The sequence below is a fragment of the Cynoglossus semilaevis genome, chromosome 19, assembly GCF_000523025.1.
Source record: "Cynoglossus semilaevis isolate Cse_v1.0 chromosome 19, Cse_v1.0, whole genome shotgun sequence".
Taxonomy (NCBI): Eukaryota; Metazoa; Chordata; class Actinopteri; order Pleuronectiformes; family Cynoglossidae; genus Cynoglossus; species Cynoglossus semilaevis.
The window spans coordinates 15,214,371-15,228,603 of NC_024325.1; the positions used below are offsets into that span (position 1 = coordinate 15,214,371).

Below are 14,233 nucleotides of genomic sequence, written 5' to 3' on the forward strand. Positions count from 1 at the left end.
TGATGATGTGACTCCTGGATGGAGTAGTGAGACTAAAAAAAAATCTTACACTAAAGCAATACTAAAATGTTAGCTAACGCTGTTCCCATCCAGGCATTAGCTTCCATCCGTCTCACCTGCAGGTGGTGCTACAAATACAGTTTGCGTTTCCTGGGTTGTTAGCGCTTACGGCAAGAGTATTAGGTTCATATTGAGAAATAAAAAATAAATAAATAATGAGATTAAGGTTGTGGATTTAGGAGAAAAAAGTCGTAATTTTATGAAAACAAAGTCGTAAATTTACAGGAGCTACGTCTGTCTTATAATCTACAACAATCTCATGATTAGAAATCAGACTTCTTGTCTGTTTCCATCTCTTTTTGAAGCATTTTTGTCAGATCCAAATATTTCCAACATCAAAGTCTTAAAAGAATACACCTAATTGTATTGGTGCGGGCAGCAGGGGGAGCCGTTTTAAAAATATTTATCAGAAGATGTAGATTTGTAATGAAGCTCAGACGTAACCAGGTGTTTGTTGGATCTAAAATTAGCTCGTCCTCGTGTCCTTGGCCGCGGCGGAGTTTTGTTTTTTTTCCACCAGGAGTCAGCATCTGCGTCTCCGGCTGTTTCTCGGCCTCGTCACTGACTGTAGAAATAAAAGCCCGAGCGTGTTCTACAACATGACAAAAGCTGCCTCAGAGGTCACGATCTGTCACAGCCTCAAACACGGGCAGCTCCTCTCTTCCACTTCCTTCTTTTAAATCATTGAAGCCGAACAGAACGTGGGAATTTCCTTTGAGGTGACAAAGTCCTTCCACAGAGAAGCGTACACAAACGCATTGTGTTTGGAAGAAGTGCTCCCGACCGACAAGCGCCGCAACAAAAGAACAAGCGTCGTGATGGAATGAGGAAGAGATTTCCAGCCAATAAACAAACCCTGCCCCAGAGTTTTAATGAGGGGAAACCAGTTTGGTCTAACGAGACACCTGTAACGTGATAGGCCGAGCCCAGTGTGTGTGTGTGTGTGTGGGGGGGGGGGGTGGGAGGGGCAAAAGAGCTTTTAGATCCTCTGAACCCTGACCTTTGGTCTTCATGTCACTGCAGATTAAAACACTTGGTTTTATAACCAGTTCAACAAGGAATTCATTCTTGACCTCTTTGACCTTTGCATTTAAACAATGCCAACAATTTATGCCAAGGTCCAATAAATAAATATATATATATATATATATACATATATACAGTATATATACTGTATATATGGATGAATTTAATTTTTCATAAAAATGTAACCTTAGTCTGTCTTTAAAAAATAAAACTACGGAAATACAGTGAATAATTAGCTATTATTTATATTTAAAATAATTACCAAAAAAAAAAAAACAGGTTTTGTGTACGTTTTTCTAACTTTCAGCATTATCTGATTTTACCTTCAAAATAAACACAATAATTTATGCTACAAATCTAAATTGTTGCAAAGGTAATTACAGTTTAGCTAGTTCAGCTAGTTAGCTAGTTAGCTAGCAGTAGCTAAACGCAGGCTCGTGCTCTTCACCTCATACACACGTGTTATCGTTGAGTTTTTTTTTTTAATGGATAAAACTGAGATGATAAAAAGAAAACGTTCAAAACTAAATTGTTGCAAAGGTAATTACAGTTTAGCTAGTTCAGCTAGTTAGCTAGTTAGCTAGCAGTAGCTAAACGCAGGCTCGTGCTCTTCACCTCATACACACGTGTTGTCGTTGAGTTATTTTTTTAAAAAATGGATAAAACTGAGTGGAGATGATAAAAAGAAGAAGTTCAAATGTCTGAGTTGAAGCTTTGATACGTGAGACTTTTTTCTCTGGTGACTTTTGAACGTGGCATCGTTGAATGATGTGAATGATGTGTGAGACCCTCATGGACTGGGTGAGGAGGGGGGGGGGGTATTCAAAGACCTTTGTTACAGGTCAGAAGACCCCGTTCTATCTTGAGTGAAGTCTGAGGTGAGTCAGGAAACTCAGACTTAAATGTTAGTTAGTGTTGATATGAGAGCTGAATACTGGAAAGTCCTCCGTTCGTCTGCTGGTAACTTCCCAGATGAACACAAAGGCCTTCTCCTTCTTTTGTTTGTTTTTTTTTTTGTTTTTTTGTTTTTACAATTTTCATTTCTCCCATCTACTGTGTTCTCTTTTCTCACTTCCTTGGAATGTTGACTTTGTCACTTTTGCTTTCTGGTTCTGCTTCCTTCTCTCACTCACTCACTCACCCGTCTGTGGTTCAGGTAACAGTTTGTCTTCTGTCGTCTTTGTCACATTAGTCATTCAGTTACCGCCGTTGGGAAATAAAAAAAAAAAAGCGTCACCTGTCAGTACGTTGTGTTTTTTTCCCCCCATTCATTTCATTAACTAATTATTTGGACTTGTGATGTCACTACACATCCACACGTGGACAGGAAGTTCCTGTGTTGTGGGTTGTGCTGTGGAACATAAATATCGACCTCAGCCTGAGAACAAACTCACAGCATCTTCTCACATCACAGCTTCAACTTCATCACTGAGCCACCGCGCCGTCTGTCAAGGTACGTTCTGCTGCCGAGAGGAGGAGAGTACATTCAACTTCAAATCCTGACTACGGTCGGAATTCTGTTTCTAAAATTTAAGGTCAGAGCGTTTGTTATTTTAAACAGATTTTTTTCTTTTTCTTCTCACAGTAAAGTAAAAAAAGACTCCAGTTAAAGTGACTTTAATTTATTTTATGATTTATGTCCAAATGTTGAGTCTGTGTTGATTTTAGGTCAGTAGTTTTAATGTTTTTTTTTTGTTTTGTTTTTTATTGTTGAAGCCCAACTGTTAAAGGATTAATGTTAAAAAAGTTGAGGTTATAGAATAAAATATGACTATGACTTCTGAATCTAACGACAGAATTAAGAGCGTATTTTTTCAGTCAATATTTTTGGTCAAATTCGCAATTAAGGCCCAGATTTATTAAATATTAAATATTAAAAAAACCCTAAACTCTATATTTTATATATTTTATTTTGAAATTCTGACAATATTCACATTACATTATAATATTATTATAATAATAATAATAATATATTCTGACTTAAATCTCTACTGACTGATCTGATGAAACATGAAAATAAAATAAAGTTTTCTTTTATTTTCTTAACATCTAAATTAAAGAAAGTTTAATTTGTTTTTTGTTAGAATAATAATAACAAAATAATTTTTTGGAAAGTTTTGGATCACAGTGAAAACCTAACTTTTTGTACTAACTTCTCCTTCTCGCTCTCAGATGATCGCCTTGTTCCTACTGGTTCTTTACTCCACTTCCTGCGGCGTCCACTCTGAAGGTCAACACGTCCACATCGAGCCGCTCACGGACAACGGTTCGTTTCAGCCTGGTGTCACGTGATTCCATGTTCTGCTTTTTTCAACAACGCTGCAAATTCAGACTCTCACGTCACGTGTTTTTACAGTTCTGGTCCTGAAGGTTCTGTCCGGCGTGGACAACAAGGTGTACGTCCCCCTGACGTGTGGAGCGGCCTATCAGACTCAGTCTGTGTTTTGGAAGAAAGATGGTGAGAGAACTACAAAGTTCATTCTCTCTGTTAGACGTAGACACCTGGTACACGTCTCTCATTGGTCGGGAAAGAAGCCAGTTCACCACTGGGTCGAATCCTATTCGTGAGAAAAAAAAAATCAATTTCTTCAATTTCATTTTCTGTAATAGTAGTAGAGGACAGGTCTGGACTGCAGGCAGGACAGTCAGCAGCAGTTAGCTCTTTGTACACAGATTACTATTGGCTACAAAAATGAACTGAACTTTATTTTAACTGTTATAGAACCAAGGAAATAAAACCATTATTTCACCTTTTCCCTTTATTCCCATTCGGCCACAGATACAGAAAATACCAAAATAGAAATTCACGAGCCTTGTTCTGTGTCCGTCCTGCAATAACTCTGCGCCCCATAAAGGGGGTCCACCCCCACTTTGAGAACCACTGGCATAGACCCAGACCTTGGTGGATGCTCCCTGTACATCAGGTTGTAATAATGATGAACGAAAAAACAAATTCATCCACTAACTGTTGAACCCGCCAAGGTTTTTCTGTTACTTTTGTGACTTTATAGTTTGTTATTATTTTTCTATCATTATTCAACAGATTGAATTCATTTTGTCAGTGAAAATTTTAACTTTGTTAAATCATGGATGTTTTTGCTTCACCCTCTCAGGGATGGAACTCGATCCTCCTCTGCAGGGGAACCAGGTGAGGGTCCTGGTGGAGCAGATGGACGGGGGTAACTACACCTGTCACCTCGGCCCTGACGGACAGTACCTGAACCACACTGTAATCCTGGTCCAGATGGACTCAGACAACAGGAGCCTCATCCTGGAGGAAATGTCACCAACGGAAGGTACGATAAGACGGACGGATTCACAGAGAGACAAACACAGAGAGGGGAGGGAGGGGGACAGGGGGAGGACAGATGTCACTGGAGGCCCGTGATAAGATGAGGTGTGAGACGGAGATAAGATGGAGGAGAATAGATGGCAGGGCGCGGGGCTGTGGCCCAGAGGCAGAGAAGACTCAGATAAGGTGAAGAGTGGGACGTGAGTGAAGTGAAGGAGGACGACAAGTGAAAAAAAAAAAAAAAAAACGGGGAAAAAAGAATGGTCCCTGAATGCACCAGGACACAGAAAAACTCATAAAAAGAAAAAGTGAGTTTGTTTATACATGGAATTTTACAACATTTGGAATCCGAGCCCTGACATTACTGGCTGTATTTTTGTTCCTCTTGTTGTTTAAACTTCTCCTTCTCCTCTTCCTCCTCTCTCTCTGCCACTGCAGCCGTGAAACTATTGTTTTCCTCCTGTTGTTGTTGGTTGTGGGGCTCCATGATTGTTGGCATCTGTACGGTCTGGTTACTGCCTCCTTCTGGATTCCAGCTGTTCTTGTTCTTTTCCCCTTCTCTTTCTGCATTCCTCTTTTGATGTGGTTGGAGCTTCCCTTTTTTTAAAGAGGGGAAAAGGGAAGACAGCACAATAGCTGGACTGCACTCAGGTTTTAAGGACAATTTGCAGTTGGATAAATGAACAGTACCAACTTTGACGCAAACAGCGTTGACTTTTATCCAAAATTTCCAAATAATCGGGAAGTTCTGTGGCTTAGAGTAAAGATAATCGAACAAGAAGTTCCTGTTTTAACTGTCCGAATTCTTCCGATGTTTTTAATGAGAGCCAGTGACACAAATCGAGTGTCCGAATTCTTCCGATGTTTTTAATGACCTTTAATGACCAAACCTTTAATTATTTTTGCTGTTGCTCATTTTAACCACTAGATGTCACTCTCTTAAATATAGGAGAAACGGCAACAGTAAAATTGATAAGAATATGAGAAGCAGCTGCGTAAACGTGATGCATGCTGGGAAACTATATCGTTTTTTGCCGCGGTGCCAGGTGTGATTTTATTGATATGGACGTAAGTATCGGTGTTAAATGAAGACTATTAAAGAACGAAATTATTCTTTTAAAGCGTGTGACCAAGAGCTATTCAAAAGTAATTGTATTTCGTTCTATTTAATTTAGTTATATCTACAAACTTTTACTAACGGCTGAACACTGCTAATAGGCTACATGCTATCTAGCTGGTCAGGCGAAGCTGTTTAATGAAGCCGAGTTTGTGTTGAAACTACATTTAGCTTTTCGTAAAAAAGTTTTTTCCGAGCCTTTATTTAATTCCAGCCACTTCTTAGTTGTATTTGTTTATTTATTTTATTATTTCTATTTTTGTTATTATACACTCTAGCTGCTTTGGACGGATACCAGTACTTTTTATGGTAGTTGTATTTATTCTGGGTAGCTTTACGTAGTATTTTCAATATTTTTAATTTTTTTTATTTAATTTATTTAATTTGTCATTTCCCTGTTTGCAATTTTGACATACTTGACATTCTGTCCTTACTTTTCGTTTGTCAATTTTGCCTTTATTGTTAATTATGTTTTGTCTGCTTCTTGCTGTCTTGTTATCTTACATTTATTGCCTTTATTGTTAATTATGTTTTGTCAGCTTCTTGCTGTCTTGTTACATTTTGCTATTTCTGAGATATATTTCTACTAGCTTAGCGCTGCGTTTTTGTTGTGCATTTAAACAGAGAGAGGCGAAGTGTGTTGTATATTTTACAAAAAGTAATATCTAATAATTTAATTTTCTTTCTTTTTCTCAGGTCACATCCACTGTTCAGCACCAAACTACAAAGGTGATTTTCACTGCACTTGGAAGAGAACACAATACAGATCTCATGCTGCTGTGCTGCTGGTAAAAGCCATTCGGTGAGGACGAAAAACCACTTTCCACACTTATTATTCACACCTTTTCCTGTAGAAACCAGAGTCATTATTGTTCACAGTGCACTCCCCAACCTCGTAAATGTAGAGGAGAGACAGAACCACTGGACACAAATTCATCCGTTATTGTTTTCTCTTCAATACAGCAACTTTGAACAGATCCCGTGTCAGCTGGATGCTGACGGATCAGGGGTTCACTGTCAGGATGTCAACTGTCCGTTCAGAGAGGAACAGCTGCGCATCTATCTCACCGTGTACATCCACAGCTTTTCTCGCCTGGAGGTCTACACTAAGGTTTTCTACCTGAGGGAAATTGGTGTGTAATTTTTATCAGCATTTTGAAGTAAGAAAATGTAAATCCTCAATGCTAATCTTTCCTTTTTATTATTATTATTATTTCAGTAAAACCATCAAAACTCTCCAACCTCCACCTTAGTGATGGGAATGTGTTCAGTTGGAACTACCCAGACTCCTGGGAGACCCCACGGACCTACTTCGCCTTGCAGTTTCAGGTCAAAGTCATCAATCACGGACATCCCTGTAACACTGAAGAGAACGTAGCGGTAATTAAAACACTAATATTAATAAAGGCAGATTAGATTCTGGTGTTAAACATGACTAAATAATCTGTCGACCTCCATTTCTTTAAAGTAAAGTGACTTTTTTCCCCCACTTTTTCCAGCTGCACAACATCACTGAGGACACAACCTACAAAGTGGACGTCCAACGTAAGAGGTACATTTTCTGTGTACGAGCTCAGGACAAGTACACAAATGGACCATGGAGTCACTGGACCCACTGCACGTGAGTATAATCACATACAACTTGGTGATTTTGTACCTGAAGCAGTTTTATTATATATATTTTTAATTGATTTATTTCCACTCTCTCCTCTCTGCAGAGTGAACAGAAACAAGGTTCAGTGCTGAGGTTTTACACTGCCATAACAGAAGAAAATAAAATAGATGATGTGCACTTGAATAATGGATGTTAAGCTGTATAGTATTTATTTTCTATATTGGATGTTAAACTGTTAAATTATTTTTTTACTTCAAAATAAATCAATGATCATCACGTGCGGCGTCGCTCGTTTGGCTTTCTGTATCGCGTTTCACAAACACTTAACTAACGAAGTAACAAGTGATTGAATAGATTTGCAGCAGGTTAGGGTGATAAAGATCAAAAATGGAAAAGTGCCAGTGAGGAATTTGGAAAAAGATGTTTACATGAGACCACATCAGAAATGAACCTATCCGAGGGCCGGGTGAGGGCACAAACCAAACAATCACTACAGGAAATTCAGGTAGAAAAAAAAGCTTTATTGTTGTATTTACAGCCGTATTATGAGCAGCAATGTTGTAAATGAGATGAGGGAAAGTTACGTCAAATCACAATAAAAAAAAGAAGGAAACTGTGTTGTTTTCCCCCAATGTTTTTCTCCTAGTGAGCGAACACGTTAAGCTATTAGAAAACTGCACTTTGTGGTCACTTTTTTCCCTCCTCCCTATGTGTAATAACCTAAACAGTAAAAAAAAAAAAAGTCTAAAATTCACATAAAAAAACAATAACTCTACAACAGAAAAAAACAAACAAAACAAAACTTTACAGGTGTCCGTGAGACCAGCGTTGCAGCAGGAGGGACAATAAACATCTGTCAAATCAATGTAAACATGAGATTTATACCAGATTCAAACCATCTGTGAGAACATGGATTTTAATGGATGCAGATCTGACTGGAGTTATTGTTCCGTAGAGACGACTTGTACAAAGACCAATGATTTCATGAAACTGTCACCAATTGCAGTAAAACAAGCTCTAAGATTCTTGCATATGATGTATGAACTGAGACAGTGATCACTCTTCACCACCAATTGCAGTAAAACAAGCTCTAAGGTTCTTGCATATGATGTATAAACTGTTACAAATGTAATGACAGTAGACCAGAAGGAACTGAGACAGTGATAACTCTTCACATGTGTTCATGCAGAACCTCACCAACCCACTAGAGGGCAGACAAACTAGTTTTTGAGGAAAGGTTTTGAAGAAGACCTGACCTGATGCTTGTGATTTCTGACCAATAAGACGTCACCAAACAGTTGAGGGATGTGTTAAAGTTACCAAGGTCTGTTCAAGGTCACCTCTGAAAAACACGCAGCCACGTCTGCATCCTGAGAACTGGCTCCACTTCTTATATACAGTCAGTATTTTAGTATTTAACTGTGTAGGATTTCACTGGTCAGAGACTGCCTCTCCCCCTCTCTCTCTCCCTTTATCTCCCCCTTTCTCTTCCTATGTCTTAGTACAAACTCAGTACAAACAGTGATGAAGTTTGTGTTGTTGTTAAATGCAAACAAGATTAAAAAAAAAAAAAAACCCAAAATCAGTCTGCTCATGAGTCAGATGAAGATGACAAGCACGTGTATCAACTTGGAAGCCCTGCGTGTGTGTGTGTGTGTGTGTGTTTCTGGCTGCAGGATCTGCAGTGAAGTTGGAAATGAACTGTTAATCACCACAGTGAGTTTAGGATGAGCCTGAGAACATGATGACGGAGGGATGGAGGCGTCCAGTCACAGTCCTGGTTGTAGGAAGAGTCTCAGTGCTGGTGCTGCTGCTTCTTGGATAGGTACCTGCAAACACACACACACGTTGAAGTTAAATCCGAATGCTAACTTTCACCAGTTTGATTTTGGACGTCTTGTTGTGCTGTCATTATAAGCTCTGGCTAAACTTTAGCTTAACTTTGATTACAATTCCAGCTAATGAAGCTAAACTGTAGCTATATATTTTGTTATCTTAGAATATTTTTGAGCTTTTTGCTCAAGTAACTAACTTTGAGGTTTCTCGCCATATATATATTGGCTAACTCTTAAGTGTAAATTGTTTTAGTTCGAGTTTTTAAACTTTTTTATGAGCTAGCATTTTAATTTTGTATTTGTTTTTTGTCACGTCTAACATTTTGTTTGGTCAACTTAGCTATCGTGACGATATTTTTTGGGCGATGGTTTTTCATTAGAACTGCATGACGTATTATTTTTATGATTAAAATATTGTACGACAGTGTACAACTGCTGCTAACGTGGTAGGAGAAGTGAAGAGACTTTTACAGATGTTCAGACGTGCGCTGACCTTTCCCAGTGTTTATGGTTGAGTCCACTGAAGTCTTCAAGTTTGGCTATTTCTTTAAGGTACTGAGCCAGTTTATAGAGCTCTCGGTCCTTCTCTCTGTTCAGGTGAGCCTTCATGAAGGGTCGGATCTAAAAGACAAAACATATTCAGTGTTCTGCAGCACAAGTGTGTAGGAACAGGAAGAACATGAGAAGGTCAAACATAATATATAATAAAAGAACAAAGTTGGTTCCCTGCCTTTAGTCCATTCTGTGGGTTCATGAGGAAGTTCCGTCCAATGTCGTCAAACATGATCGTGTTCTTCCTGTTGTAAAATTCTCCATACTTCCCCCATATGACACCTAAGGGCTTCACCTGGAGATCAGAACACAACTATTTCAGCTCTGACGTGACATCACCTGTGGTTTAGTTGTTCATGTTCAAATAATGAAACAGAAAAACAGGTGTGGGCCTGAACCAACCTCAACAACTCCTCTCTTTGGAGTGTGAACTGTGATCATGGCTGCACTGTCCAACATGAACGTGATCTTGTAGTTGGGGTTGTCTGTCACCCCCAGCTCCTACACACACACACACACACACACACACAAATACACACACAAATACACACACAACAGTAGGTCAGGATGACTTTGTCTTTCACTCTTTAGCCAAACACTTTCACCTAAAATTGATTAACACTGCCACCTTTTGACAGAAAATGGTAGGGTAAAACAGCTCACAGAAAGCAAACTATGCTCACCTTCATTTTGGCATCGATCCACTTCATGCTGGTGGCAGCTAAAGAACAAAAGCATGTGGAAAAAATTACGCAAGGGGAAACTCCGTCATGTAGAATAAAATGAAAGTAAAGACGTACACCAAATGACTATGTCGTAATCCTCGTAGGCTGACGTCAGGAACTCGTGAAGATAAGGTCTCATCAGCTCCAAACCTGTCTCTGCACAGGATTTGTGATCTGCAAAAGCACACAGCACACAGGTGTCAAAGTAAAACTGACCTGGATGTACCGATATAATACAAATGCTATTTTGGGCTAACATTTAGCCCCATAAGCTAAATTTGATCTATTTAGTTCCTTGTGTAATTGCTATAAATAATGACAACAAAAAAAAAAATCACAGATGTCAACATGACAGTAACTCACCAAACAGTGTGTAATCCACATCCAACACCAGCAGCCTCTTCCCTTCTCTTGGAGGATTCATCTGCTCAACCTTATAGTCTTTGACTCTACGGGCAATTTTAGCCAAGTTCTCCTCCCTGTGAACCAAGATACACGTTATCATTTAAACACAAAGACACTGATTTTGAATTAATCTTCTGCATCAAAAAAAACAACAAACAAAACAAACATAAATTCACCTGTTCTCCACTATGATCACCTCCTCCTCAATGTCAAAGTCATTGATGACGTCGTCGTTCTCGGGGGGAGGGGCTAAGACATCCTCCTTCATAAAAGAAAACACACGCACGATTATTACTGGCAGAGTTTGGTCATTTATGACCAAATGCATCCTAACAATTTATCCTCTGACGTTGTCACTCTTACTAATCCACCTACCAGACTCTCCTCTCTGGTTCCCATCATCATGATCTTGGTGTTAGGCTTCAACTTCAGAGAACCTAATTTCACCTCATCTTCTGCGGGTTTACCTAAGAAGAAAAACTAACATTGAAGGTGCAAATAATTTTTTTTATCTTTATCCCATTGTTATCTGTTTTTTAAGGCTGTTTAAGAAGTTTTGTAAGCCAAATTTTGCAAAAACAATAATGCTAGCTTCTTAAAATGATTTTTAAATTTTTGTAATTTATATAGCTTTGTGATTGTTGCAACACAAATCACAAACTGAACTGGGAATCCTGTGACACAAACTGACACTGTCTCCATCACATGCAAATGAACTCCGCTCTCACCTTTGACCTTTAGTCCCAGCAGCTTCTGTCTTTCCGGCAGGACCCCGGTCAGGCTCTTGATGGACTGTTTCAGATCCAGTACTGTGTCCTCCTCAGACAGGGAGCTGATGGAGTACTCCTGACCTCCCCACTTGATGATCACTGACACTGACATGACTGCTCACACACATGCACGCACTCACACACTCACAGAAAAACAGGACACACTAAACAGAGACAATGGAAATGGAAAATGAACAGGTGTTAAAATACAAACCTTAAAAACGGAGAGACACTGACGTCACGACTGTTTTCATCTGCGTGTTTTACTGTCTGCTGTCACGCACGCAAGTTAAATGTCCCCCAATCACAGCGACACACCTTAAACGATGTTGATATTTTTAGCATGACATGGCTAACAGTGATTCGCATAAATGAAAACAAAAGGGCTAACCGGGGCTAACAGCTAGCGTTAGCAGATAAATCAGCTCTGTTGACGTCACCTCACCTGACTTTAGGGAATTAACATGGAACTTTTAGTAGTCACAGTTAAATTTCGTCCAGAACTAAGAATGAATGAATGAACTTCTAGTTAGTCTGGAAGAAGCGAACACCGTACTTCCGGTCGTCCTAAATTAAAGCGGAAATGATGTAGGAGGAGAAAAAAGCTTTGTTACTATAATTATTACAGACGTAGATTCCAAAAGTGTTATACGAACTTAAGAAAGTAATTATAAAATTAACAATAAAACTTAAGGCAGGGTCTAACATTTTTCTCTTCTTTGTATGTAATTAAATAACAGGAAATATATCAATTTGTAATAACTCAGTAGTAACTGTTTTGTGTAACTTCCAGCACAGTTAAAGACAAAGACAAAGCAATTTAAAGAGAATCTATCGATGATTAAAAATGATAGTGTTCTGGCAGATGTACCACAGTATTTCGTATTCTCAGTGGCTAAATAAATATTACAAATGCACACGACGACTTTTCTTCTTTCGTCTTCTATTTTGGGATGCTACATTTGCATATTTTGTGTTAAATTATTACCACCCACCTAATATTTTACCTGAAAAAATGTTTTTTTACAGAAACATTTTACTACATGCATGGGATAACATCCCTGCCGATGAATGTAGTATTATATACTTCCAATGGCTTAATTGAATACATTGAATAGATGTATTTTATATGAGCTTATGATTTATTTATCATGAAATATCTGCATAATGCATGTTGAAGTAAAATTCGGGCTTTCAATCTCTTTTTTTTTTTTTTTTAACCGTGTCTTTCTTGAGCATGCGCGATTCGTGATTCTCAGCACTCAGGATAATGGCTGCGAGGTGAGAGGAGTGGATGGGCCGCATCCCTTCAGTGTGAGGCGCCTCCATCCAAAGTACCGTTAACTCGGGCGTCGCCGAGTTAAGATGGTCGATATCCGACCCGAAAAACACCAGGAAAACGCAGAACATATACTGAACACCGTCCACCAACGGTAAGTTACTGTATTTTTAGTAACTCGCTCGCTGCCGTAGTCAGCGGATACGCTACGGCAGGAGGAGGAGGAGGGCTTGTTGTGGGTAATCTTCATAAACCATTTTAACATGGCTGCTTTCAGGGCTATTCAAGTTCGTAGAGTTTAACTCAACTAACAGCGTCAGAACCGAGTTGACTTGGATCATTCTGTATTTCCGGTTGGGTTTTATGCGGGTCGTTGACAGCGGCTAATTTACAGCGATGCTAACGGTCAGCGTTAGCTTCGGATCTGTCGCCACTGCGCTCCCATTTACGCTCCATGACTGCCGCTAATGTTGTACATACAAAGTTCGGTGTTTAATTAATAAAACAAACTCCAAAAATATCTCCAATAATCTGTAAAAAAGAGAAAAAATCGATGATAACTAGTGCGGTAAGCCAACGGTGTTGTGCTGTGACTGTGGTGAAGCTAACGGCTGCGCTTCCTCCCAGACAAGACTGTAGAGGGGTTACTAGAGTTCATGTTTGACCACAATCGATGCAGCACTCGCTCATCCGTATAACAGTGTGGCGTTAAAGCCAGTGATGATGATGATGATGATGGCACAGCCAGACAGAAAACTCCAACCGTGGAACTACCGCGACAACATGTCTATACGACGTTAATGGATTAATGTTAGATAAAAATAGAGTTCCACCGCTGCGTTATGTAAGACTGGATTCTGCGACGTGATCTGTTTTTTTTTCTTCCAAGTGATGGAGGTGCTGTGTTGTTATATAAATCCTCAGGATCCTGCTGTCCTGAGCTGCAGGGATGTGATTACGATTGTCAATACAGAAGATGCAGCGTGTTTCAGACGTGTTTTTTGTGTCCACGTGTTAAGTTTGAGGTAGAAAAAGTGGGGTTTTTTTTCAGTGTTTGGAATAATGTAGCATCCACAGTCAGTTCAGTACAGAATAGTTTGATTGTTGCCTGAATACTACATAGACACACGATTTTAAAAAGCCACCCAACAGCAAATGTTGTTGTCAGATTAAAACTCCCAATCAGTTGATGTCATATTTAAAAAAAAAAAAAAAGATGAAATTCTTTCGCTTAAGTCTCAGTTTGTGGATTTGTAAACCAAACATGTTGTTACCTGTCTTTACCTTCCTCTTCTAAGTTGTCACATGTAAGTCTAGGATTCTGGAGTAATCAGGACTGGCTTAGGTGCCACTAAATCATACGCACTGCTCCTTTAATGTTTTGATGTCGTCCTGCTGCCAGGGCATCACTGTGCTTTGATTATATTTAACACAAAGCATTAAACTGTATGGGCCAACCAGGAGCTTCCGTGTCACCCTGTTTTCTTACATTTGTCATGGAAGTTAATATATCTTGTTAAAAATATCATATGTCAAAAGAGAAATCTCTATTCACAC

At 39.1% G+C, this 14,233-nt stretch overlaps 3 protein-coding genes across 6 annotated transcripts in view; 2 read left to right on the forward strand and 1 right to left on the reverse strand.

The window, feature by feature from the left end:
* Positions 1–2,502: 2,502 nt before the first annotated feature.
* Positions 2,503–7,866, forward strand: il12bb (interleukin 12B, b). Its single transcript, XM_025065635.1, has 9 exons — positions 2,503–2,539; positions 3,259–3,352; positions 3,443–3,544; positions 4,200–4,382; positions 6,192–6,297; positions 6,459–6,628; positions 6,715–6,875; positions 6,995–7,116; positions 7,214–7,866. Exons 2-9 carry the CDS (start codon positions 3,259–3,261, stop codon positions 7,239–7,241), a joined length of 966 nt encoding a protein of 321 aa, XP_024921403.1. The 5' UTR covers positions 2,503–2,539; the 3' UTR covers positions 7,242–7,866.
* A 672-nt stretch (positions 7,867–8,538) lies between these two features.
* On the reverse strand, positions 8,539–12,173 carry ublcp1 (ubiquitin-like domain containing CTD phosphatase 1). 4 transcript variants are annotated; one of them, XM_025065638.1, is made up of 12 exons: positions 11,843–12,173; positions 11,612–11,715; positions 11,356–11,511; positions 11,003–11,094; positions 10,804–10,889; positions 10,586–10,701; positions 10,298–10,396; positions 10,181–10,218; positions 9,900–9,998; positions 9,676–9,792; positions 9,439–9,566; positions 8,539–8,939 (listed from the first exon to the last, which is right to left on the reverse strand). In XM_025065638.1, exons 3-12 carry the CDS (start codon positions 11,507–11,509, stop codon positions 8,906–8,908), a joined length of 963 nt encoding a protein of 320 aa, XP_024921406.1. In that variant the 5' UTR covers positions 11,510–11,511; positions 11,612–11,715; positions 11,843–12,173; the 3' UTR covers positions 8,539–8,905. The 4 variants fall into 4 exon arrangements, with proteins under 4 accessions (XP_024921406.1, XP_024921405.1, XP_008331473.1 ...); XM_025065637.1 differs by having other exon boundaries at positions 11,356–11,561; XM_008333251.3 differs by lacking the exon at positions 11,612–11,715 and having other exon boundaries at positions 11,356–11,561.
* Positions 12,174–12,268: 95 nt separating this feature from the next.
* The window catches only part of LOC103395538 (RING finger protein 145), a 12,735-nt gene continuing 10,770 nt past the window's right edge, over positions 12,269–14,233 (forward strand). The window contains 1 exon segment of the mRNA XM_017041497.2: positions 12,269–12,830. The gene's annotated coding sequence lies outside the window, so the exon portion shown is untranslated.

Excerpts from the sequence above, each read along its gene's own strand:
- il12bb (XM_025065635.1), top strand. The coding sequence starts at position 3,259 with ATGATCGCCTTGTTCCTACTGGTTCTTTACTCCACTTCCTGCGGCGTC. Across the intron at positions 3,353-3,442 it reads CGAGCCGCTCACGGACAACG|TTCTGGTCCTGAAGGTTCTG; the intron begins GTTCGTTTCAGC and ends GTGTTTTTACAG. Across the intron at positions 3,545-4,199 it reads TGTGTTTTGGAAGAAAGATG|GGATGGAACTCGATCCTCCT; the intron begins GTGAGAGAACTA and ends TCACCCTCTCAG.
- ublcp1 (XM_008333251.3), bottom strand. The coding sequence starts at position 11,509 with ATGTCAGTGTCAGTGATCATCAAGTGGGGAGGTCAGGAGTACTCCATC. Across the intron at positions 11,095-11,355 it reads GCTGGGACTAAAGGTCAAAG|GTAAACCCGCAGAAGATGAG; the intron begins GTGAGAGCGGAG and ends TTTTCTTCTTAG. Across the intron at positions 9,999-10,180 it reads GGATCGATGCCAAAATGAAG|GAGCTGGGGGTGACAGACAA; the intron begins GTGAGCATAGTT and ends GTGTGTGTGTAG.